This window comes from Bos indicus x Bos taurus, chromosome 5 (assembly GCF_003369695.1).
Source record: "Bos indicus x Bos taurus breed Angus x Brahman F1 hybrid chromosome 5, Bos_hybrid_MaternalHap_v2.0, whole genome shotgun sequence".
Classification (NCBI taxonomy): Eukaryota; Metazoa; Chordata; class Mammalia; order Artiodactyla; family Bovidae; genus Bos; species Bos indicus x Bos taurus.
This window is the reverse complement of record NC_040080.1, coordinates 12,165,825-12,192,954: the sequence shown is the minus strand read 5'-3', so window position 1 is coordinate 12,192,954 and position 27,130 is coordinate 12,165,825. Positions and strand designations below refer to the sequence as shown.

The window sequence follows — 27,130 nt, the reverse complement described above, 5'->3', positions numbered from 1 at the left end:
CAAAAATGTTCAAGATTCATCTCGTTTTGAACAGATTATTAGATGTGTGCCTTCACGTCCTGTTTGAAAATAGGGTTATCATTTTTAGAAATCTTAGAAGATGACCTAGGCTGTCAGCCTAGATTTAGATAAGAACATACCCAATAATTTCATACAGATGAGAATCTGTCATATTTGCAATGATGATGCTGTTCGGATTTACTGTCTAAAGGAAAATGTTTTCTAAAGAGCTCAATGACGTAGAGAATTTAGGTAGGAGTAGGTAAGCAGTTCTGCTTTCAGTTCAGTTACTCAGTCATGTCCTACTCTTTGCCAACCCGTGGACTGTAGCACTCCAGGCCTCCCTATCCATCACCAACTCCCAGAGCTCACTCAAACTCATGTCCATCGAGTCAGTGATGCCATCCAACCATCTTATCCTCTGATGCCCCCTTCTCCTGCTGCCATCAGTCTTTCCCAGCATCATGGTCTTTTCCAATGAGTCAATTCTTCGCATCAGGTGACCAAAGTATTGGAGTTTCAGCTTCAGCATCAATCCTTCCAAGGAATATTCAGGACTGATTACCTTTAGGATTGACTGGTTTGATCTCCTTGCAGTTCTGCTTTACAGAAGAAAAGGCATGTAATATGGATTAAGGTTTTGTTTTAAAGAACTGGATAATTAACAAAGGTATAGTTTAATGAGAAAAAGAAATGGGTAGTAAAAAGAATGCAGAAAAACATCACAGACTCAGAAATTCAGTGTCTTCAAGTGAGGAGGAAGAGAAAAATGACCCAAATATTTCACATAATATATTATTTTTATACTGTGGGATTTTGTTGAAAATGAGCGGTTTAAGATGGTATGTTTATAATTTTCCTTACAGCTTACTTAGGCCTTTTCTATTTTGATCGTGTTTCGTTTAATCATGGCATCAGCTTCCTACCTCAGAAGCATGTTTTGGGTATGAATGCAGCTCTGGCATCAGCGTTACCAAGTTTGACCACCGGCCAGCAGGTGCAGATTCTGACCTGTTGCTCAAGTTCTTTGAGCCTCTTTTCACATCTGTAAGGTGAAGAGGAGTGTCGGCCTTGTTAGGTTGTTAGCATTAAGCCACTTTATTCACGTCTGGTGCCTGTCGCATAGTAAAGTCTTCGCACATCAGCTATCGACATCATCGTAGTTCTTATAATACTGTCAGCTAATGTGTGTAAACTGCAAAAACAGTGAGAGAACGTGGTCACTTTTCATTGGCAAAACTTTATGTGGAAGTTCTGCTGTTCACTATTTTATCAAGCAAAATTAAGGTTTACTCATGGAATTGCAGATGCAGAACTACCTGGAAAATGTAACCTGCAAATTTATTAACTTAGAGCTTTATTAAAGAGTTTTTCACATCAGTACCTGGTTTCATGCAGTACTGTGAAAGAGTCAGAAGAGGGCACCCTCGCTTTAGAAGTGAGCCTGCTTCCAGGCCTGCTGCTGTGATAGCTTTGGATGGAGGTGGCAGGTGTGCGAACCCGAGTCCCAGGCAGTTGGTTAGTGATGATGCAAACACTTAAAAGCTTGTCACAGTCTAATAGATGACTTCTCCCCCTTGGCAATTCATCCTTCTCTTTGTACCCCTCTCAAATAATGTTCTCATTAACTGGGTCTCACACACATGGGCTTGTGATTGGCTTCTTGTACCATAGAGAACAAAGACTGTATTTGTGGTCATTCTTGGATGGTTTTTATATTTGCTTTTAGCCATTGTGGGAGTAACTGAGTTTCAGCAATTTACCCCCGTAAGTTATCAGGACAACTGCTCAAATGTAAGTGTCTCATTCTGAACAATAACAGTAGGAAAGCTAGCTTCCTTTTGAATTGGGGTGATTTTATGAGTGTTATATGCCTGTTTATTAGGATTTGCTTTTTTTCGTAAATTACTCCGATGACACTTGACAAGGGTCACTTTTTCCAAAGCAGGTTTCTCCTGTTGCATCCCCTAAAAGTCAGTTTGAACCAACTGTTGAAAAGTTCTCATTTCTGTAATTACTAATATTTCTCTTGCTCTTAATTGATCTTGTCTTCCTCTCTGAAGCTATCCTGGACTTTCATCTGGCTCTCAAATCACTAAATTAAGCCAGGGATTGAGGTCTTTGGGGGTAGTGTGTATTAATGACACCCATGGAATTGTTCCTGTTTTGTGAACACCACTGTTGATCTGTTAACCTCCACAGAGCTGGTCTGGATTTAGCAACATTGTGGTCAAAAGCCTGGGCTTTGAAGTCAAACCTCGGTTTGAAACACAGCATCCTGCATTTATTAGTTATGTGGCCTTGGATGAGTTATTTTACCTCTTTCCTCTTCCATTTTTTCATCGGTCCATGAAATTAATAATAATGCCAACTTCTTAAGGTTGAAATAGACGTTAAATGTGGCTAGAATAGTTTTTTAATTATGATGTGCTCATTTGAATTTGGAGATTAATATTAAATTATCACTGGGTTAAAGTATTGCCATTGGTTTTTTTTAGACCATACATTTGCACCCCCTCCTACCCTTGTACAAATAAACTGGAATGACACATCTCTGCCTGTGGTCTTCTTGAAGTTTCTCTGAGCTCTTCAGCTTTTCATTGGGATGGGGTGTCAAACGAACTCACTGAGTTTGTTGGAACAGCCTTCTTAAAAGGTCTGCTTGTGTGCCGTGTTGGTCTCCTGGCCCAGTGCCCTTCGTTCATCCTTCTTTCTAGGCGGAGACAGTGGGAGAAGTGGTGACGGGAGGTTATGCTGTGATCTTGGGCAGGTCACTTAGTGTGGGCTTTGCTTTTTTTGCAGTCTTATAATTAGAAGTAGTTTATTTAATTTTTAAAAACCTTACAAAATACTGTCAAATACAGGAAAAATGCAGAAAATAACATAATAGACATCACTCAGATTTAATCTGCATTAATGTTTGGCCACTTTTAAAGGTCCTTTAAAAGCAAAGATTCTTAAAAAAAAAAAAAAAAAAACATTCTAAACAGAATATTCAGTGGTATATCTGATTTAAGCAGAAACTTTTGTTAGAATCTCAGGTTTTTAAAACTGGTTGGGACCAGGAATAAATATGTGGGCGCTGTTGTTAGGGGGATGGTGGCTAAAGCCTCAAGAATGAAGTGGTTTCTCCAGAGGAAGTTGTAGGGAGTGAGACATAGAGGGAAATGACAGAGGGTCCAGTGAAGAACAGCCGTCCCAGGTGGCGCTAGTGGTAAAGAACTCACCTGTTAATGTAGGACCTGGCTTAACGTAGGAGACCTGTGTTCAATCCCTGGGTTGGGAAGATCCCCTGGAGAAGCGCATGGCAACCCACTTCAGTACTCTTGCCTGGAGAATCCCATGAGCAGAGGAGCCTGGTGGACTACAGTCCATGGGGTTGCAAAGAGTCAGACACCACTGAAGTGACTTATCACGCACCAGTGAAGAACATTGAAAAGGCGTGGTCAGAGAGTTGGAAGCAGAGTGAGTCCTGTAACTCCAAGAGAGGAATTACAGGAAATACACCATTGTTTCCATGCAAATACTACTGTGCTCTTAGGTAAATCTATTTATTGATATAAAACAGAAGAAGGCTAAGATGGGTTGATACTGATGAAGTAAAAGACAAGAACAGCAGGGTAGCCATTTTTCTGTTCACGTCCATTGGTAGGGAAAATCCTGCAGAGGAAAAGCCTCCTACTTATGTTGAAGTTGGCATAACCTGCTTGCCACAGACCTTGATGCTTGGCAAGCTGGAGAGATGCTGTTCCTCCAGCCCAGCGGACATGAATAAACAAGGCATTATTCCCCCTGCCAAGAATGGTGTTAGGGTGATGACTGTGTATCCTGCTAATCTCTGAGGGGTTTCCCTGAATATGCTTTTTGTGTGTGTGTGTGGTTTGTGAAATATGGACCTCACGCAAAATTACACTATGAATTTAGTTCAAACCAAAAGATCAGTGTAGAATTCAGAGCGATTAATCTAGTAGTAGCAAAGTGGTTTTTGTGGTATTTTTTATCTTAGATCTGCAGACTAGCACATTTAAATTCTGCGTTGCATGAAAAAGCAGACCAATAAAAAGTGTACACAGGTGACTTGACTTGAAAAGACCATTTAGTGATTAGGGTGTATGTGGGCGTGGGTAGTTTGTGCCTAATCTTTGGGATATAAACTCTTTTGAATATCAAAGCCGGCATTTCCCACTGCAGTAACACCAAAAGTTTGTGTATCTATAACAAGAGTTTTTCACTCATTACCTTTTTCGGTCACCAGTTCCTGTGGATCTCATACCTGACATTCCATCAGAACAGCACGCAGGCTTTAGTGAGTGGTTAGCACAGGCCCGCCTCCAGGTCACTTAGCAGAGTCAGGGGTCTGATGCAAAAACGCAGCAGGGCATCTAGGTGCTTTCCGCAAAGCAGCAGCTCTCTGAGGTCTCACAGTTACTGTCCTCAGAATTCTGAGGGCTTTCGATAATACTCTATGTGTGGTTGGCAAGCACATACCTGACCACATGCAAGAAGGTTCAGAAGTGTGAGGGTAGAATGAAGAAAACTGGTTAATTTAGAAGTAAAGGTTTGTGCAATAAACATGACGGCAAAAAAACAAAACAAAACAAAATGATGTGAGGCTGTATTTGAAATGATTGCTCAGGTTGGGAGAGAAATAAAACTACAAGGGAGGTGGATAACAAAAAGGGTGATGGGTCAGAGGTTATGCTATGAACAAAGAATAGGCTTAGCAGGCATAAAAGAAAGAGCTGAGTTTCAGAAATAAGATTTTCAGAGTTTGACAGTTCTTAGGTGAGTCTTTGCAGAATATAAGAAAGCTTGCCATGCATCATTTATTAAACCAGAGGAAAGTTACAGATAAGGGAGTGTTTATTGAGGGGACAGTGGAGCTTGTGGTGAAGAATTATGAGACCTGAAAAGATGGCTCCCCAATATTTGGCTTGGCGACCCTGGTGGCATTGAAGTGGTTAAAATAGAGATGAGCAGAGTGAAATCTTTTCATTTATACGTTTTTCCTCTCTAGCATAGTTTAAGATTATTTGTAAGTACATGATGGCTTATCTATAGCAGTTTCAAATGAGACTAGTTTCCTAGGAAATTTTCCTCAGTATCTATTGAGCAGTAAATGCTACTACACACACAGTATTGGTACTCAGAGACCATATTATTTTTATATAATGTTAGTTTTGGGGGGGAGAGGTTTTTGCTTTGTTGTTCAGTTGCTAAATCATGTCTGACTCTTAGTGACCCCATGAACTGCAGCACACCAGGCCTCCCTGTCCCTCACTATCTCCCGGAGTTCACCCAGGTTTGTGTCCATTGAATCGGTGGTGTCATCCAACCATCTCATCCTCTGCCACCCTCTTCTCCTTTTGCCTTCAGTCTTGCCCAGCATCTTTTCTAGCATCAGAATCTTCTCCAGTGAGTTGGCTGTTCATATCAGGTGGCCAAAGTATTGGAGCTTCAGCTTCAGCATCAGTCCTTCCAATGAGTATTCAGGGTTGATTTCCCTTAGGATTGACTGGTTTGATCTTGCTGTCCAAGGGACTCTCAAGAGTCTTCTGTAGCACCACAATTGGAAAACATCAATTCTTGGATGTTCAGCCTTCTTTATGCTCTTTTTTTTTTTTTTTTTTTTGCTAACACTAGTTATTTATTTCGGAGAAGGCAATGGCACCCCACTCCAGTACTCTTGCCTGGAAAATCCCATGGATGGAGGAGCCTGGTGGGCTGCAGTCCACGGGGTCGCTAAGAGTCGGACACGACTGAGCGACTTCACTTTCACTTTTCACTTGCATGCATTGGAGAAGGAAATGGCAACCCACTCCAGTGTTCTTGCCTGGAGAATCCCAGGGATGGGGAGGCCTGGTGGGCTGCCGTCTATGGGGTTGCGCCGAGTCGGACACGACTGAAGTGACTTAGCAGTAGCAGTTATTTATTTAATTTATTTTTAATTGAAGGACAGTTGCTTTACAATCTGGGGTTGGTTTTCTGCCATACATCAGCATGAATCAGCCATAGGTAAACATATGTCCCTTCCATCTTGAACCTCCCTCCTTAGTGTTTTGATATGATATAGTTTTGATATATTACTGATACTATAGTTATAATGCTGTTATTTCCGGATGTGCTGGTACTTGGACAGCAAACTTGGGCTGTCTAGTCAGAGGAGCTGGTGGTAGACTTGCTTGGCCTCACAGATCTCTGAGTGTGTGATAATATTGTCAGCTGCAGGTGGATTGTAGTATTTGATTCAGCAAGTGTCAAGTTTGGTGGCAGTTACAGTTTTCTCTCTAATTTTAAATTTTCTAAAGCAGTGTGGTATCACTTGGGAACTTGTTAGAAATACTGATTCTTGAGCCCCAACCTTGCTGGATTAGAAACTCTGATGGCTTGTCCTGGCATTCTGTTCAAATCTTCTGAAGGATTCTAATGCATGTAAAATTTGAGAAACATGATAGATCATACCTGCTTTTATAGAAGTAGCAAAGCTCGGCCCATTTTTAACAATTCTCTATCTTGTCCCGTTTATTTGGATCTATTTATCTTGATACCATCGTAATTTAACTGATGTAAAATTTTTATTTCATTATGGAAGAACTCACAAAATTTTAGAGTTTAATTCTAAGTAGTCATGATTACATTCAGAGTGGTATGTACCCCTTCCCTTCTCCAGAAAGTGAAAGTTGCTCAGTCCTGTCCGGCTCTTTGCGACCCCCATGGATTGGTTCTCCAGGCCAGAATACTGGAGTGGATAGCTTTTTCCCTTCTCCAGTGGATCTTCTCAACCCAGGAATTGAACCAGGATCTCCTGCATTGCAGGCAGATCTTTACCAACTGAGCTATCAGGGAAGCCCCGTTATTTGAATTCTAATGTAAGCTTGCTATAAAAATATTACTTGGGCAACAGTGCACATCTATTGGGAAGGAATTACATTCCATTCTTTTCAGTTGTTATTGTTTAGTCATTAAGTCATGTCCAACTGTTTGCAACCCCCATGAACTGTAGCCCGCCAGGGTTCACTGTCTATGGGGATTCTCCAGGCAAGAATACTGGGGTGGCTTGCCATGCCCTTCTTGGGGATCTCCCCAGCCCAGGGATCGAGTTGGAGTCTCCTGCATTGGCAGGCAGGTTCTTCACCGCTGAGCCACCTGGGAAGTCCTTCTTTTCAGTTAATCACTTGTAAAAATCTCAACACTCGTAGGTGGACGCTCTGCGGTTGCGTTTGGAAGAGAAGGAAACCATGCTGAATAAGAAGACAAAGCAAATCCAGGACATGGCTGAAGAGAAGGGGACGCAGGCCGGGGAGATCCACGACCTCAAGGACATGCTGGACGTGAAGGAGCGGAAGGTCAATGTTCTTCAGAAGAAGGTGAGGTGCACGTGTTCTGAACCCAGGGCCCTCTGCCTTGTACCCACATGCTGTCAAAGTCTGCCTCTCATTCCTCTGTTGATACTTCTGCAGGAAGGAGTTGAAAACTGTTGTTGAAGGAGGTAGGTTGTTAAAACTGCTCTGCACATTCGGTTCTTAAAGTTTCCAAGTAAACACTGTCTGGTATCTTCAGGCACATTCCCCATGTTACTGTTTGTGCACAGTGCCTTGTAAATTGCCCGAGCGATTATTCTGGCATCGCTCCGCCTCTCCTGGTCTTCTGTCTCATACGGCAACTGTGCTGACATGTTAGTGTAGTGCGTGGGCCGGGTGCTTGCTGCTGCATCCTCGGGGTTAAGAGGACTACAGTTTTGAATAGAGACCCGTGCTACTGTACTGACATGTAATGTGCATATCTCAAGGAAAAGAAGACTTTCTTTCCTTTTTTACCTTAATCACTACTGGGAAGAGGCTAACACTCTATAATCAGTCAGGAAAGTACTGTTGACCATCTGCCCCTCCCACATGTAGCTTCATTAAGGCTGCCCTTGAGGTGACAGTTGGAGTAGGCACTGCTGTTGATTGCTCCTCTCCATTGAGGGGATGGATGAGAAGTATTTGACGTTGTCCCAGCTCATTTTTAACCTCTAACGATAGCCAGGGAAGATAACTCACCTTATTAAACCTCAAGTTCAGCTTTTCCTTTGTGCACAGAGGACTGTGTTTAGTATTTGTCCTCTGTTACATTAGTTTGGTTTTCATCTGCTTTCGAGTAAACATAAAAGTTAGATCACTCTAAATAGTTGCCTATGATACGTTGTTAGTGGATGCTAATTTCTTCTACGTTTTTTCTAGTTTTAAATTATGAAAGTAATATATGTTCAAGGTAAAAAAAATTCAAGAAGTACAAAAACATCAGAAATGAAATTATTTTTTCTCATTCTTTGGCCCTGTCAGTGAAGCTCTTTAGATGTAACTTGCTGGTAATTATTGTATACTCTTTTATTAAATATCTGGGTATATATGTGGGCCTGTTTGTGTCACACACCTTTTTTTAAAAAAGACAGCTGGGATCATACTTATTTATTTGTTTAAAAGTAAACATGTTAATGTCATTTTATATGTAGCTTTATCTCATTGTTTTTAATGTCTGCATGGCCTTCAGTGTCTTACACCATGATTAACTAATGTCCTACAGCTGTGTCAGTAGATATTTATAGGGTTTTCCCTCCTTATTTACATATTTATCATAACAGCATAACAGCGACATAAATCACCTCATTCAAGAATGATATTGTATGAATCCAAAAAAAAAACAACAGATGCCCAGTTTTTTACAAAGCCTGTGGCTTTTTTATATTCAGATGGCTTTCTTCACAGCTTCATCAGACGATTGTTGCCAAACCTCTAAAAATTTCCACTGACCTTGTAGATAATTAAAAATGTCTACCTTCCTGATTAATATTTGTTTAAATCTGAGTGCATTTCATAGTTTTCTTTGGGAACCTACATGTTCCTTTCATTTTTACATTTTCTATCACATGGATTAATTTCTTTCCCATGTTGAACTGGCCTCTTTTCTTCATGCTTTGCAAAATATGTTTTGTTTGTCCTTTTCTTCTTTGTTTCCTTGGTGGTGTTTGTCTTAGAATTTATACTTCAGACTTAGTAGTCCTTTCCTCTGAGTCCTCTGAATTTTTGGTCATGCTCAAAGAGCCCTTATGCCCGCCAAGATTATTAAGTAACTCACACACGCTTTCTTCTGGTTTGTTTAAAGTTTCTTTTTTCTTTACATCTAAACATTATTTTGTGAAATTTATGTTTTGGCTGTAATGATTCAGCTTTTGTTCTTATATGTAGCCAGACGGCTGTCATTATAATGTTTGTTAAATAATCTACCTTTTTTCTTCTGACGTGAGATGCCACAGATAAATTGTCCTGTAAATCTGGGCCTATTTCTGGCCTGTTCCATGTATCTGCCTCTCTATCTGTCCCAGTAGCAAGTTTTATTAATTATTGCACTTTAATCATGCATTTAGTGTTCAGTAAGGTTGTTCTGCTTTATTCTTTTCCTTTTTTTGTAGCAATTTCTGACTTTTCTCACTTGTTTCTTTCTCCACATGAACTTGAGCATCATTTTGTCAAATCTCTCTCTTCAAAGAATAGGTTTATGACTTTTCACTGGAACGTGATGTCTTAGAAATCAAGTTAAGGAAGTTTCAAGGGGGTGATGATTAGCCTTGTCAAGTACTGCTGATGAGTTAAATAAGATGAAAACTAAGAATTTGCCATTGGGTTTAATACTGCAAAGGTCCTTTGTAACCTTGATTACAGCAGTTTCATGGAGTAGGGAAAATATAACTTGTGTCTAGTTTTCCTAATCTCCGTATTACTTTTAGCAATGTATTTAATTTTTATGTCTGAATTTAACACATTTTAAAGTGAAGCAATGTCTGTTGACTACTTTCTGTGAAAAATACTTAGTGTATTTATAATCACCCTTCCTGATTTTTGCTGGTAAACTTTGTTGTCTTTAGCTGTGTCTACGGTACTTTTCATATTTACATTGTGCTTCTTGTTGAGGGGAAAGAACTGTCTTTTCTGTCATGGTAATTCACATTGTGTAGCCTTCATTTCTGCGTTTCAGTGAATTTAACGTTTACCTCTAGCTGTTGCACCATAGCCTGCCTTGTTTCCAAGGTTTACATTTCATTTAATTCTTGGTTCCCCAAGAAATCCTTTGAACGCCTTTCCCAGAGTGGTCATAAGTGCATGCTTGTTGACCATGCATTTATATTATCTTTTTATGTTTCATAATTTAGTTATTTGAGAGATACAAAAAACATAGAGAATAACATAATAAGTAATTGTAGTTATTCGACTTGGGAAGTAAAATTTCAAATACAGTCCAAGTTCTTTGGCATACCTTTTCTTGATAGTATTCCCCTCTGTTATCTCCCAGAAATAAATACTTGCTTTGGTGTTTATGCATGCACCCATACCTTAGGCCAGGATAATGTGTTTTTGTGCAACTTAAGTGTGTATTAAGCAAATAGATGTAAGAGGAAATACACGTGGCAAGTAAATATGAACAGCGATTTACCCATTATCCCCACTGTCATCAGGGGAATGTAAAGTAAAAGATTAAGAAATCATTTTATACTTTCCATTTTAAGCTATATTGGCAAAAATTAAGAAGTCTGACAGTATCAGGTATTGGTAAATATGGCAACTGGATTTCTTTTTCATGCAGTGCTGTTGGGCTTTTAAATTAGATACAGGTATTTTGGAAAGCACTTATTAAATGTAAAGTGCCTTGTACATATACTTTAGATGAACTCCAAGGTATATATAGGAATGCTCATAGTAACCTTGTTTGGATTGAGGAAAGATATAAAACTGAGGAAACACTGTGCAGATGGTCACTGACAGAACTGAGTGGGTGAGTTGTGGCATAGTCGCACGGTGGAACAGGACCATTCGTTTTAGGGCAGGGAGTATTTGTGGACACGGGAGTCTCCTTGGCTCCTCTGCTTCCTGAGGACATCTGTAGTCACACAGTCACTGTGTTCTGTTGGGCTTCTGGTCGTCCCAGGCATCCTCCGCCGTCTTCCCTCATGCTGACAACGTAGCACCTTCTGCTGTGTGCCTGGTGCTGTGCTAGTGAACACACAGACAAGACGTGGCTCCTGCTCTCAGACTCTCAGAGCTAAAGAGGCTGCTACACGAATGGCACACGTGGGCACAAAGCAGAGCATTTCAGATTCGACCTTGCGCGAGAGGAGTCTGAGAAAAGTCACAGCGGCCGAGTCTTGAAGATGCATGAAGTTTGCTTGGCAGATGGGGGAGGGGTGAGGTGTCCCAGGCTGAGGGAGCGCTGTGAGTGAAAAAGGTGGGTCGTGTCCTTGCCAAGAGGGTTGTGTCCCAGAATGGAACCTCCATTCTTCATACGTTTATAATACGGATTCTTAAAAATTCATGGCAGATCTCTAGCTCTGAATTCTTTTTTCTACCCGCCTCCTTATGAACTCTGTTAAGAGTCTCTGGGAAAGTTATTCCCACTTCTTATATCATGAGAAGCTTTTCAGTGAATGCATTCATCTTTGTTATCCTGTTACTTTATTTAGGAAACTAGTAAGTAGAATTCAACTTTTCTTTCCCCTGGTCCTGAAGATTTTCCATTAGAAACTTTAGAAATTGATCTGCAGTGGGATATTAAGCATAACCTTTTAGGTATTGGATTGGCCAAAAAGTTTATTTTGGTTTTTCCATAGCATCTTAAGGAAAAAACAAATTGAGCTTTTAAGCCAACCCATGGAACTTGAGATATTCCTGAAGACATGTCTTAATTCTACACAACACTTAACCTGCTTGGCTTCTTGATTTAGACACTTACTCCATAAGGAAGAGGGAGATGGTAACTCTCCTTTCATCTTCTTGGCATCTGCATTCTCTGATCATCTTTTCACAGATATTACTTACAACCATTTATTTAAGTAATATTTAACTATTTTAATATTTAAGGAGAATATCAGGAAATAATGTATTACTTTGGCCTATTAAATATGCATTAAACTTTGTTTTTTGAGAATAGTAGCAGCTGTGGTAATGGTTGGATTATCCCACATTCTGGACCAGTTTGGGCTCTGTCTGGACCATCCCTGTTCATTGGGTTCTCAAGGCAGGAGTACTGAAGTGGTTTGCCATTCCCTTCTCCAGTATATTCTCCAGGAATACACAGAAGAACTATACAAAAAAGATCTTCATGACCCAGATATTCACAGTGGTGTGATCACTCACCTAAAGCCAGACATCCTGGAATTCGAAGTCAAGTGGGCCTTAGGAAGCATCACTACAAACAAAGCTAGTGGAGGTGATGGAATTCCAGTTGAGCTATTTCAGATCCTAAAAGATGATGCTGTTAAAGCACCGCACTCAATATGCCAGCAAATTTGGAAAACTCAACAGCGGCCGCAGGACTGGAAAAGGTCAGTTTTCATTCCAGTCCCAAAGAAAGGCAATGCCAAAGAATGTTCAAACTACCACACAGTTGCACTCATCTCAACGACAGCAAAGTAATGCTCAAAATTCTCCAAGCCAGGCTTCAACAGTATGTGGACCAAGAACTTCCAGATGTTCAAGCTGGATTTAGAAAAGGCAGAGGAACCAGACATCAAATTGCCAATATCCACTGGATCATCGAAAAAGCAAGAGTTCCAGAAAAGGCATCTGCTTCTGCTTTCTTTACTATGCCAAAGCCTTTGACTGTGTGGATCACAACAAACTGGAAAATTCTGTAAGAGATGGGAATACCAGTCTACCTTACCTGCCTCCGAGAAATCTGTATGCAGGTCAGGAAGCAAGTTAGAATTGGCCGTGGAACAATGGACTGGTTCCAAATTGGGAAAGGAGTATGTCAAGGCTGTATATTGTCACTCTGCTTATTTAACTTCTATGCAGAGTACATCATGTGAAATGCCAGGCTGGATGAAGCACAAGCTGGAATCAAGATTGCTGAGAGAAATATCAATAACATCAGATAGGCAGATGATACCACCCTTACGGCAGAAAGCAAAGAACTAAAGAGCCTCTTGATGAAAGTGAAAGAAGAGAGTGAAAAAGTTGGCTTAAAACTCAACATTCAGAAAACTAAGATCATGGCATCCGATCCCATCTCTTCATGGCAAATAGATGGGGAAACAATGGAAACAGTGAGAGATTTTAAATTCTCAGGCTCCAGAATGAATCACTGCAAATGGTGACTGCAGCCATGAAATTAAAAGATGCTTGCTCCTTGGAAGAAAAGCTGTGACCAACCTAGAGAGCATATTAAAAAGCAGAGACATTACTTTGCCAACAAAGGTCCAACTAGTCAAAGCTATGGTTTTTCCAGTAGTCATGTATGAATGTGAGAGTTGGACTATAAAGAAAACTGAGTGCCGAAGAATTGATGCTTTTGAACTGTGGTGTTGGAGAAGACTCTTGAAAGTCCCTTGGACTGCAAGGAGATCCAGCCAGTCCATCCTAAAGGAAATCAGTCCTGAATATTCATTGGAAGGACTGATGCTGAAGCTGAAACTCCAATACTTTGACCACCTGATGCAAAGAACCGACTCATTTGAAAAGACCCTGATGCTGGGAAAGATGAAGGCAGGAGGAGAAGGGGACAACAGAGGATGAGATGGTTGGATGGCATCACTAACTCAATGGACATGAGTTTGAGCAAGCTCTGGGAATTGGTGATTGACAGGGAAGCCTGACATGCTGCAGTCCATGGAGTCACAAAGAGTTGGACACGACTGAGTGACTGAAGTAAACTGGGCCATCCCTGCCCGCCCACCATCTCTAGCTTTCTAGGCAATGAATGTATTTGTATGCATGGTGATAGCCTTGTGCTCCGAGAGTGAGATGAGACAATAGCAGATGGCCAGGCGTGCTGTACAACGGGATTAGCATCGGCCCCTCCTTTTCAGGGCTCTCCCCGATGGTTTAAAGTAGTTTTGTGTTACAGTAGATCTCTTATTTTTATAATAAACCACTGACCTGGAAAATGTAACTGAGCATTTGAATCTGAGCTGCATTCAGAATGTGTGTTAAAATTGTACCGCCCCTTGCTTGATGGATTTATAAATGGTAATGGAGCTTGGAGTTTAATTTGCTGATGCAGGTATTATCATCTCTGCTGTCTCTGCTCTGTAACGTCTGTTTCTTTTGCCTGGCCTGCATCTCCAGTGTCCTGAGTGTCAGTATTTAGTGTTCAGATCTAACAGTAGCAGAAAGCTACTGATGCATAGAATTAGAAGGTTTCCCCTTTCTTGGTTCTAGATTGGTTCTTTAAGTCTCCTGTTACTTTGTTTTCGGTAGGAAGTCAGGAAGAACACGTTCTTTATATACTTTGTTTTCTGTGGAGTCTTAAGACTATGTTAGTTTCTTCAGTTTTTCCATATCATAAAATGGAAAGATATGTTTTATCATTGAAAACAACATTTACTAATTTATTCTGGGAAAATTAATATTTTAAAAATTGTGCTGCCTTGTCTTTAACAAGGGCTTGCCTGGTGGCTCAGTGGTGAAGAATCCACCTGCCAATGCAGGAGATGTGGGTCCCATCCCTGGGTTGGAAAGATCCCCTGGAGAAGGAAATGGCAACCCACTCCTGTATTCTTGGCTGGGAAATTCCATGGACACAGGAGCCTGCAGGGGCTACAGTCCATGGGGTCACAAAAGAGTTGGACACGACTCAGTGACTAAACAGCAAGAATGATTTTTAATAAGAATTACTTGCAGTGTTTTCTAAATATTGTTTTAAAGTCACAAGCTATTAGCTAGGTTAGAAGAGGACAAGGTCAGGCCCTAATTGCATTTAAGTTGAAAGCTTAATATACTTAGGCATTAGGATTTCCCTTTTCTTTCTTTTACTTATTTTTTTAAAATGTTAATTTTTTTTCCTCAGTGGAAAATATATATAGCTAAATTCTTACAGTATTTTATTGAAAAAACAATACATAGTCAATGAAGTCTGATTGACGGTGGTATTTCTCCTGGGGAGTGTGCTCCATGTGGATTTACTTTGCTTATGTAACTTTTTCCCCCCCTCACCTTTTCAAGTAAAACTTTGAGGAGGGTAGATGGTTGAACTTGCAAAGTCTGATTTAACTTCGTTTTTGTCAGCAGCATCTATGTGTGTGCTCAGTCATGTCTGACTGTTCTGTTGATTGATTTTTGTATGTTGAATCAGTCTTGCATTCCTGGGATAAGTGTGGATATGTTTTTAAAGAGCTTTGTATTTTTCACCTGGGGAAATGTGGAGCCCTGTTGTACCGGCGTTATTGTGGAGGCACTAAGGGCAGACCTGAGAGAACGTGGCCTTTGGATAAATTCTGTATTTTCAGTGGCTAAGGCATAATGTAAATAAGAACCATTCAGAGGCTTATGCTGTAATGCTTTGTACAACATAGAAGTAATCTTGACCCTTATTAAAACATCATTTCTTTGGACTTTTGAGCAGCTTAGTAAATAATTTGAGGATTTATGGAATGTGTCCTTTTTTGGTTGATCGTGTGCCATATTAATATCCTCAGATTCTTGCAGGCTCTAGTTTGCAGTGTCCTGAATTCTGTTTTGACTGAATATACATTTTAAACTTGAAAAATGGTAACTGACAAGTCAATATGAAAGGGTCAGGTCCCTTTCGGGACAAAGGTTATTCTTAGTAGTCTCTCAGGAGACCTCGTAGGAGGAACTAGTCAGCGTATAAAGACATAGATAGGTATCTGGAAAGGGATAAAGGATTTGAAAACAACAACAACAACGCTTGATCAAAGTTTCAAAGCACAGTTAATATTCTGCTTAAAACTGCTTCTCATTTGACATGAATTAACTCGCATTGCCTTCTCACCTGTGGGAATCCCTATTTGGATAGATGCCTAGGTGCCTGTCAACTCTAGTTGAGAAGCTGAAATAATTAACCGCCTGAAGAAGTTAATATGAAATCAGACTTTGATGAAATCACTGTCTGTACCCTTCCTTCTCTCTGCCACACCGATCTGTACCCTCACCAGAAAATAGCTTCTAGCATCAGACAAGTATTTTGTTCTTTATCTGTTTCATCTTCCTGTGATTGCTAGACCTCCTTACTTTTATCTCCTAACGCTTTTTCTTTTCCTACAGGAGTTTTTCAGCTTAGAAAAATCATTCAAGTTGACCAAGAAAAATTCCCTAAATTTGATGAGGTTCTTGGGTTTCGGTTGCGTATAGTGAGGACCTGTGATTCCTGTCGTTCTGTCCTCCCAGCATCCCAGCCAGACCAGACTCTGACACAGCAGCTAAGCAGGCGGTTCTAAGTGAAGTGACTATTCACTGTAGGCAGTATTGTGGGTATTTGAATAGAATGCCACCGATTAATGGTTTTTAACTTTTCTTATGAAAGCAGTTGGTGCTCTTCATGTAAAAATGCCCATGGCTCATTTGTGTGGACTGGAATGTGAGACATACCTTAAGGTCATCATTGAACTCTTGCTTCAAAATACCCAGAATTTGTGAAACAAACAAGTTGGGATACAAGGGTTCCTGTGTTCATGTGCTCAGTTGCTCAGTTGTGTCTGACTCTTCACAACTCCATGAACTGTAGCCCACCAGGCTCCTCTGTCCATGGAATTCTCCAGGCAGGAATATTGGAGTAGGTTACCATTTCCTACTGCAGGAGATCTTCCCAACCCAGGGATTGAAACTGCGTCTCCTGCATTGGCAGGGGGATTCTTTACCACTGAGCTACCATGGAAACCTAGTAAATACAGGTACAGAAGGATAATTAGAATAAACCCAGGATATGCTGATAATTAATGTCTGAGAAGAGCACCAAGTAGATACATGATTAAAAAAAGAAAGGAAGAGCCTAAGATTCCTGAACCTACTTCACACAATAAATTTGACACTGATGACTGCGTAGAATAAGTGTGGAGGCATCATTGAAAAATTCTTTTCCTTCAAATGATGCTCAGAGTAGGTAGGTGGCTGCGAGAAGTATTGGGGGATTTCTTGTCCTTAGTACTACAACCTATAGAAAGTCTCCTCTACCTTCGCTCAGTGATTAGGGCCTGGCAGAGTAATCAGTTCCACTCGAGTAGGAATAAATCACCCATGTTGAAACATGATAGTTTCTGACAACTGGAAATGCTGATAAAAACCAAAACAAAAGATGTTAAGAAATCTGTGCCAATATGGAGCTGCTGTGCAGATCGATGGATTTACGTGCGGCCTGCATTCGACATCAGTCTTCTTCCTCCATCAATTTTCCTCTCTCTTTGTAAAATAAAAATTGTATAAGGAAAAGAAAGGCTCTATGTAGTGTAATAGGTATATTATTTCTCTTTTCTTTCCAGCCCAGTTACCAGGGATATACTCTAATTAGAGGGATCATTTTAAGGAAAATGTCTTTTTTCTCTAAATAATTATTTTAAAAATATTTCCGTCTTGAATTCTTCATTGTTCTTTCCTATGCTATTAGGCTGTTTGTATTACCTAATTGGACCTCTCCATTAATCATCAGGTCCACAGCTTCCCTGGTGCTAAGACAGTAAAGAATCTGCCTGCAGTGCTTGAGACCTGGGTTCGATCCCTGGGTCAAGAAGATCCCCTAGAGAAGGGCATGGCTGCCCACTCCAGTATTCTTGCCTACAGAGTTCCCTGAACTGGGGAGCCTGGCAGGCTATGTACAGTCCATGGGGTCACAAAGAGTCAGACAGGACTTAGCAACTAAATAACAACAAACAAAGCAATGATATATAAGAGGAGTTCTTAGTAGGATTAACTATTGTCCATCCCGATGCTGGATAACTAAAAATGTTTTGTATACACCCTCCTCCCGCACAGGAGGGAGTTTGTTTAATGCCTGTGCAGCTAGTTTGCACATATCTGCATCTGTTTCAAGTCTGTTTCAAGTCTTCCTCACTGATGGCAACTTGCCCAAAGAAGGCAGTTTTAGTGACCACTGCCCTTTTTTCATTTTGTCGGTTCCTGTCACTATGGAATGTTTATTTCTGCTCTTTAGAAGTAAATAGGAGTCCAAGAATAGCCATCCTTTTCCTTCCCTCCAACTCAACAATCTGTTTAGACAGCTGAGTGATTGAATAAGAAAGCAGCTTAGGGGGAACTTGTTAAAGGGGATTTTACCTAGTTTAGCAGCTTCTATACCCGAGTATATCAGGAAAGGTTTTTTTTTTGTTTGTTTTTTTGTTTTTACCAGCAGAGAATAAATGGATTCCTTTAATAGTTGGACTACATATAAATTATACAAGTGAAGTTGTTAACAGTTAATGTTTTAATTTCTTAGATGTTGATAACGGAGGAGAACGAAGGGTACTTATCCTTATTACGCATGTAAGGGCTGTTTGTATATTAGACAGGCTCATAAAAGAGACCTCTTGTTTTGTGATACATAAAACTTGGTTGGTTTTGGGAAATTTCATTTTGTAAGAAAAGCTGTTGTAGTGCTCTTTCTTGGTAAGAAAGTCTAATCGACACCATGATCGTATCTTTTTATTTGATTAGGGTTTATACGTTAGCTTTCTTGGTGAGAAAATCTAATCGACCTGATTGTATCTTTTTATTTGAGTAGGATTTATATGTTAGCAACTAGAATTAGGTGCACAGCTGGTTAAACATGTAAACACTAGGGCATTGCATTCTGTGTGTTTATGGTGTGCTAGATTTTTAAGTGGCAAAACTCTTTAGAGGTTGTGGGTTTACCTAAATATTGATCCGTATGAGATTCCAGTAGGAGGGTCTGATTAAACTAAAGGGAACTAATACTTCTTCATACGTGATATTCTGTTCTCAGACAGTAAGCTTTAGACTTTATTGGCATTGAAAAGGTTGGAACCAGTTTCAATGGTTGACCTGTAGGATTATTTCCTTGTTAAAGAGTAAAAATCCAAGCTTTACAGTATTCATGGTCTCCTATTGATAAGTTCACCTAATTCACCAAATCTTTTTTGCTTAGCTTATTTCTTCTGCTATGAAATTTTCATTGACTCTAGAAAGGGGCCTTTGCTTTTCTTCCCCCTTTGGAATGAAGCAGACCCTTAAAGAGCTTATAATACAGTATTAAGTTGATGTAGGAAATTATTTTAAGGTTGGATCTAGGGTTCTTTTGTAGTTCCTTTCTTGGCAAAAGTTTATGTGTATGCCTAAATACAGTTTATAAAAGTCAAAGATTATACATTATTTACTGATTAATGAGCCAGATTTATCATGGACATGACGTGTGCCAGATACGAAGGTACAAAACTGGGGTGGAGAAGTCGGATTCAGTCTACTTGTGGAGATGTGCATGAAATGAATGACTGTGGTTGGAGATTAGCATTACAATGTAGAGAAGGTGGATTCAGTCTACTTGTGGAGATGTATATAAAATGAATGATGATGATTGGAGATTAGCGTTATAATGTACAGATAGATGGACTAATGGAGATAAATGTGATAAAAGTGTAGATAGACAAAAGAATGCAGTGTGTATGTGTGCAAATGTAATATGTTCATGTATGGAGGAGTGTAGACTATGGTCATCTTGTTCATGGGGGTAAGACATGTTGCTTTTTGAAAGCTGTGTGAGATAAACCAGGTAGTTCAAGAACACAGGACTATTGTATTCTCCTGCTTCATTTTTCTCTATAGGGCTTACCCGCTGTCCTGAGTACTGTATTCATTTTATTTATTCATCGACTGTCTACCATGTAGATAGGATATAAGCTCTTTGAGGACGGGGTTGTCTGTTTTAATTAATTCTCAACACCTGGAAAAGTGCCTGTCCTGTAGCAAGAGCGCAAATATATGCTGAACAAAAGAATGACGTTTATGAGTTTTAGGAGTGGCCTTATTTATTATTTTCCTTTAGCTTATCAAGAACATCTGAGTTCCTCCTTATCTTTTCTTACTGTTTTTTCACTGTACCTACACTTGTCTCCTTACTGATAACATGCTGTTTCCACACGTTCACAAGCTCATCCCGTCTTTTCCATCTCTCTTAGCTCATTTAGTTTCCAAGCTCTGTTACCTGCATTGACACGGTCTCCTCTAATTGTTGTCATGTCTCTACATAAGTCGCCTTAGATATCTTCTCCACAGCCATCAGAACTAATCAGTCTGAAACAGAGAACTTGACCAGACCATTTCTTTGCTTAAAAGTCCCTCGTCGCTCCCGTCTGTCTACCCATGTCCATGTCCTGGGTTCAGCTTCAGAGAGTCCTCTTCCCACCTTCTAATGGAAATGGGTCTGTTCACTTCTCTTTGTGTCACCCACACCTGGCATAGTAGAGAATCCAGCACTACTTGTTTCGATTAAATGAAGCGTGTAAGTGTGTATGAAAGAATGAGTAACTACAATAATAAATTTCATTGAAAATCCTTGCTGTTTAGATAAAAGGTGGTATAAAAAATCTAACTGGAACACTATCACTTAAGAACAGTTGCTCCTTTACACGCTGGTTTGTTTTTCTACTGTCCCGCTGGCCCATTCCCTGTCCTCCTCCAGCACTTTTTAGAGGAGTCCCTCTGGGCATCCACACCATTGCTGGGGAGTAATCCAGTTACTGCTCATGGCTCTTTAGGTCTTCTCCTTCTCCCCATCCCTGTATGTGCGGTCTTTTCTCCCTAGTTACTTCTTGAGAGTCATGACTCTACATGTGTGCCCATTAACTCCCCGCCCCCCCCGCCAATGTGTGTGATTTCTCTTTCTCAGCTATAAATTCTCAGCTTAAAGGTTTGCATGAAATTCTAAAACCCTTAGGATTAAATTATTTCTACAGAACACACACTCACAAACAACCCTGACCTGTCTGTTTCCAACTTAAAATGATTTTTATTCACAACTCAGATTGAAAACCTCCAAGAGCAGCTTAGAGATAAGGAAAAGCAGATGAGCAGCTTGAAGGAGCGAGTCAAGTCCTTGCAGGCAGACACCACCAACACCGACACCGCTTTGACCACTCTGGAGGAGGCCCTTGCCGAGAAGGTGGGTGACCAGCCCAGATTCCTCACACACACACACTTTGTCCGTCTCCTCGTGAATCCAGAAGTCACTCGGGTGATGAGACGGGTGGAGAAGACAGAGGAAGTCGCTTTGGCAGAAGGGAGAAGAGCTGCCCCTACTGCTGATAGTGTGAGGGAAAGAAGATCCATTTTATTGTTGGTGGTTTAAGCATCTGTTACTGGGCAGGGTGGAGTCCATACTGGAGGGCAGGGGCTAAAGTTTCTAGAGAATCAGCCATGTGTACCTGTTGACTGTCTTCTGAAGACAAACTTTTTTTTATTTGAATAATATTTTAATTATACGATTGGAGTATAATTGCTTTACAGTGTTGCATTAGTTTCTGCTGTGCAACAAAGTGAATGAGCTAAATGTATACGTATACTTCCTCCCCCTTGAGCCTCCTCACGCGCCCCCTGGGTCAGCACAGCGTGCGAGCTGAGCTCCCCGTGCTGCATAGCAGCTTCCCGCGAGCTGTCTGCATCACCCCTGGTAGTGTAGTGTGTCAGTGCTGCTCTCTCAGAAGCGCCCCTTGGGTTTGTATGATCAGCTGGAATTGTCAAGTGGGCATGTCAGACACTGACCATTGAGGGGCATCATTGGTCCTCTCACTGGGCCACACTGGGACCTCTTGTCCTCACGGGCTTTGGTTTTTAATACAATGTACTTGCTGTTTTTCAAGTTGTGGCCTTGCCATTTCGTTTTGCTTTGTGAGCAAACCTAGTTTTTTCAGGTATGATTGAGTAAATAAAGAAGTAGCCCGGTGTAACAAGTGTTAATGTCTTGGAAAAGGTTTAAAGACTCTTGGTGGGGCATTTTAATTGGAATTTTTTTTTTTTTAATTTAAGGAATACAGTTACTGTTCCTTAAGCCTCTTGGATGCAGAATGCTTCAAGCTGCCTTCACAGGGATCATGGCTTGATCCCCAAATCTATTCAGAAATAATACCCAGAAATATACTTAAATTGCTTCAGCTTTCAAACTTCCTGAGTATCTGTTGACAGAAGTTTTAATGGTTTCTTTTTTCTGTATCTTTCTTGATGCTTTAAGCTCAACAAATCATAATCTCTCCAACCTCCTCCTCTTTGGTGTAGAAATTGTTTCCATTGCTTTGTAGAAACATATGAGTTATATATAGAGAAGAAATATTTGGTACTTAGGGTATATATACATGTAAGTTTTTTGTTACTTGGGAATTGAATAAACAAGATTATTTGAAAGAATACTTTAGTGGTGTCTAATACTAATTAAGATTATTGGGAAAGAAACCTAAGGGAATCAAAAGAACAAAGCCAGATGTATGTTATAGCAAGATAGGCAGGAAGGATGAATTCTTTAAAAAGTAAATTATTAATGACCTATCACTGTCTTTTTTAAGTGGAGGATGGAAGTGTGAAACTGCATGAGCTCAGAACTGAATTGTAGTCATGAGGTAGAAGTAGAAAGGAATTTTCTATGCACTGATGTCTTCTCTTAACAGGAGCGGACGATTGAACGCTTGAAGGAGCAGCGCGACCGAGATGAGCGGGAAAAGCAAGAGGAAATTGACAACTACAAGAAAGACCTTAAAGACCTGAAAGAGAAAGTCAGCGTGCTGCAGGGCGACCTCTCAGAGAAAGAGGTCGGGATCACCCCCCACGGATGCTTAGTCAGTGCCCTGTGTGTATGTTGTCGGTGTGGACATAACGCGTGCAGAAAAGGGTCTGATGGAAGGTTTACAGACTCTTCTTAGAGCCAAGGCTGTTTCAGGAAGCTTAGATGGAAAGATTCATTTCCTAAGCCTTACCTCCTGCCTCTTCCAGCCATTAGGAGTTGGTTTCTTACTTGTTAATGACACTTTGTAGATTCCAAAATACTAGAACTTCTCCAGGTACATTTGGAGAATTATTGTGCCAGTGGTAAGAAAGGTGACAGATGGAGGGAATATGCACTAGGAGGAGTCTGTTTACAGCCACTCTTAGGGATCACCTCAACACCAGCAGGAAAACCTTACCCAACTCTTGACCAGATAGGTGCCTTCATACATTTCCATCTCACTTCTGGAGAACCTCGTGTATGCCACCTGAACAGCAAAAGTGCCTAATGCCTCATGATCAGATAATCATGAGCTTTAGGGACATTCTCAGGGTTTTCTTTCTAATACCTTTAGGAAAATGTATAGAAATTGAAGTTTCTAATAGAATATTTCTTTTAAAAGAGAAAAATCAGTGTAGCCACTAAGGCTGACTGCTTATATCCACAGAGCTTGACCTTCTTCCATTTATTTTGTGAGAATGGATAGGTATTGCTAGAACTCCTTAAGTCACTATTCAGTTGGCCTTTCTTGGGGATTCATTTTGTTTCAGTTAGGACTTGAAAGCCAGAGGTAATGCTGCTATTTTATATTTCGTGTTCTTGGAAATATGTCAGTATATGGTAATGGAAAGAAACTAGAAACCACCAGGAAAATAAATTTAAGAAGTTCAGTCTCCATTTGGTTAATAGTGTTTATTCTAGATATGCGTTGCTTCTTTTAGGCTTCACTCTTGGATCTGAAAGAACACGCCTCGTCCCTGGCTTCCTCAGGACTGAAAAAGGACTCACGGCTTAAGACTCTAGAAATTGCTTTGGAGCAGAAGAAAGAGGAGTGTCTGAAGATGGAATCACAGTTGAAAAAGGTTAAAGAATATTGATCCATTTTCTTGCTCTGTTTTTAAATAAGAACATAGAAAACTTTATAGTATTTGGATGGAATAACTTACTAATGGACTAATAATACTATTTATACCTTGATTAATTCTTGCAGCATTAATATCTTTACTCCTTAGAGTCCTCAAACTCTTAGAAAATTAATAATTCAGAGTAAGATTCAAATATGCAGCTCCTATATAGAGAAAGAAATGTAAAAGACCACAGTGTAAAAATCTCAGTTGATATTTTTCTCCCGTTAGCTTTAGGCTTCCTGGAAAGAGATAATTTTACAGTGATAATCACCCATATGGTGAATATTAGAATATGGTAGGGATACTTACTATCCATTTCATTGACTTATTCCTCTGTAATATTTATATAGCCATTTGTAGTTTTCAAAGCACTTGCATATTTATTATTTCTGGGTTATCAACTGTGATTAACAGAGTCCACTTCATATGATTACTGATGAAAAGGGGGTCAAGCCTGGTGTTGACACTTTGGGTGGTGTTCTTTTTCCATAATCCCCCTGCAATGTAGGAGACCTGAGTTCAGTCCCTAGGTTGGGAAGATCCCCTGGAGGAGGAAATGGCAACCACTCCAGTATTCTTGCGTGGAGAATCCCATGGACAGAGGAGCCTGTCAGGCTGCAGTCCATGGGGTCACAAAGAGTTGGACACAACTGAGCGACTTTCACTCACTCACTCTTTCCATATATTGGGTGTATTCAGCATGAAACTCATAATGAGTCATTTTTTAGGATATGCCAAAAATAAAGTCATATTTTTAAGCTAAGGAAAAGAAGAAAAGCCATTATTTTAAAGTTACTTTTGAATAAGAAGAAAAATCCTTTTTTTTTTTTTGAGATTAACTAATTCAGACTTGATAATTGACTTCCCCCCCTCACTAAACAAGTGGAGATAATTTTCTATTTAATACCAGAATATTGACGGTAAAACTGTTAGATGTATTCAGGATTGTTAAACTGAACAATAACTATCAAGAGCAGTAATTGTTGTTCACTAATAATCCAAACTCACCCGTGTATGACAATCCCACATTTTCTGTTTTTTCACTTTTAATCTGCTTGTTATCATGGTAGCTCTACAGCTGGTTATTTCTGATGATCTCTTACACTTTGTATTTAGGTTCATAAGAAAAATTAAAGTTATCTTTGGGTAGAGGAGTTGGTGATTTCCCCTTCTTTGATTTATTAGTTGTTTTTCTACCATTGCTGCTTTTCTTTTCATGTTTTCCCTTGTTTGATTTACTTTGTAGTTAATTTGTAGGTGTACAGGAACTAGTATTGGCGTGTTTTCTTTTTGCTGAAAACCATAACTGGTGTAAGGTTGGTGTTTATATTCATTCAAAAGGCTGTGCTCATTGTTGAAATTCTTCAGCACTCAGCGTTCTTTATGGTGCAGTTCTCACCATACATGGTTCCATCCGTACATGACTACTGGGAAAACCATAGCTTTGACTGTACGGACCTTTGTCAGCAAAGCAATGTCTCTGGTTTTTAATACACTCTTTAGGTTTCAGAGGTGTACTATTTTAAATAATTTGTTCAGATTCTAATATAATTATTTATCTGTGTATTATGAATGTTTTGTCTGTGTAATATTTAAGCAGAGGAAAACCTTATAAATTAATGACGAGCTATTAGGGATTTGATAATGTCCTGTTTACACTGGAGTATAGGTGGCTTCCGGGGACTTGGTTTGTCCATTGCCACTCTATGCATGTCTCATAGAATTTGGATATTTTCTTCGTAGGCACATGAGGCAACATTGGAAGCCAGAGCCAGTCCCGAGATGAGTGATCGAATACAGCAGCTGGAGAGAGAGATTGCCAGGTACAAAGATGAATCCAGCAAGGCCCAGGCGGAAGTTGACCGCCTCTTGGAAATCTTAAAGGAGGTGGAAAATGAGAAGAATGACAAAGATAAGAAGATTGCTGAGTTGGAAAGGTAAGGAGAGGGAGGCTCAACAGGGACTCACTGTGTTAGGAAGGGTGAAGGATGGTCTTAAAACTAAGTAGTTTGGGGTCATGTTTTTCCAATATATCTGCCTCTCCAAATTTACCTTCCTGAGTGCCTGGTTTCTTCATTGTTTCCATTTTATTCTAAGTCAGTGTGAGTCTCTAAAAGGCTGCACAGAGTGGGAGTAGATGGGAAAGCTGTGGACTTCCGTATCATTGATTGACAGAGAAAGTCTCCCTTTATTTTATCTATTTCAGGAGCAAGTGAGCCTCAAGTTCAAGCAGCTAGCATGTTTTAGTTCATTCAGGCCTTTTTCTTAGCCAGTGGTCTTTTAGGCCGTGAATGTTTAGACTCTGTGTTGTGGAGCAGCAAGCTGTTAAAGCAGGTCAAGCTTAGAAAGAGAGACATTTTGAGGACAGTTCGTGAGACATGGATGTGTTTGCTGAGCTCTACCTTTGACTACTTGAAAGTGACCTCTGTTTGAACAGAGCCAGCCAGACCGCTCTCTGGGAGTTTTCTTTGCCTTTTTTTTTTCTCTTGTTAGGGTATTTTGTACCAAAGATAAAGCATATGCCTCTTGGCTCTTCCTTTACACCATGTATTTAACATAAATTCACAAGAGCATAGAAATAGTTCTTCCAATAGAGCTATGCTAATCACTGTATTCTGAAAAGAGAGACTAGCAGGACAGCATGAACTCACTAATCCTGAGGCTCCCTTGAGCCTGTTGTAATATTTTTGTGCTCTTGATGTCAAGAGGTAATAGACTACTTTCATAAGTAGTTTATTCAGTTTTAAATTTTAGGTTTATGGGTAGACTTGATATTTTCCCCTGGAAGTCGTTTTTTCCTTTTGTTCTGTACCTGTAGGATTTTGATTTTCAAGAAACTAAATTCCAACCCTCACGGTTCTTCTTCACTAAAGTTGAAAGTATGAATAACATGAGCTGATCACGTACTCATTTGTTTCTTCTTATTTTGATAGTAAGTCCGGAGAAAATGGGTGGATAACGTTCTTTAAGTCAGAATTAATAAATTATCAGAGTCTCAAGATTAGATTTTATACATTTCTGTGTGTCTTCTTCCATATTTGCACTGCATCTTTACCCCCCAAAATGGAAACGCACGCCCCTTGCATACTTGGGCTAGTACATGCCTCTCTTTGCCGTTGTATCAGCCTGAAATCAACAGCAGTACTTCATCTTCATAGATTTTAAAATGCAGTACTTTATATGGATAATGACTTTCCACCAAATCCACTAAATGTATTTCAGTATTTCAGAAAAGAAATTTCTTGATAAACTTGCTTGATTTTTTTTTTGTTAGAATTATACATTGAAATTATCACTGGCTATTCAAGATAGCGTCCTTGAAAAATGTTTTAATTCATTTTTGGACCCAGTACTGATTTGGGAGAGAATGTGATTTCAGTGAGAGTGAGAAATAGGATTAAATCTTTATCTTATATGCAGAGCACACCAAATAGCTTTTATTAGTCACTGCATTTTTCACATTTTGGGAGAGAGTTGTTAATGATCTGCTCTTTCCACAGAATGTAATATACTATAGAGTTTTGTCCTCGGGTCAT

The 27,130-nt window shown here is 39.9% G+C and overlaps 1 protein-coding gene across 12 annotated transcripts in view; it reads left to right on the top strand.

Moving 5' to 3' along the window:
• The window catches only part of ERC1 (ELKS/RAB6-interacting/CAST family member 1), a 268,320-nt gene that overhangs the window by 81,836 nt on the left and 159,354 nt on the right, over positions 1-27,130 (top strand). For all 12 annotated transcript variants that reach the window (XM_027540950.1, XM_027540947.1, XM_027540951.1 and 9 more), the window contains 5 exons: positions 7,200-7,367; positions 20,740-20,877; positions 22,373-22,513; positions 23,409-23,549; positions 25,338-25,531. In XM_027540950.1, the coding sequence (XP_027396751.1) occupies positions 7,200-7,367; positions 20,740-20,877; positions 22,373-22,513; positions 23,409-23,549; positions 25,338-25,531 (782 nt within the window). The remainder of the gene's footprint in view (positions 1-7,199; positions 7,368-20,739; positions 20,878-22,372; positions 22,514-23,408; positions 23,550-25,337; positions 25,532-27,130) is intronic.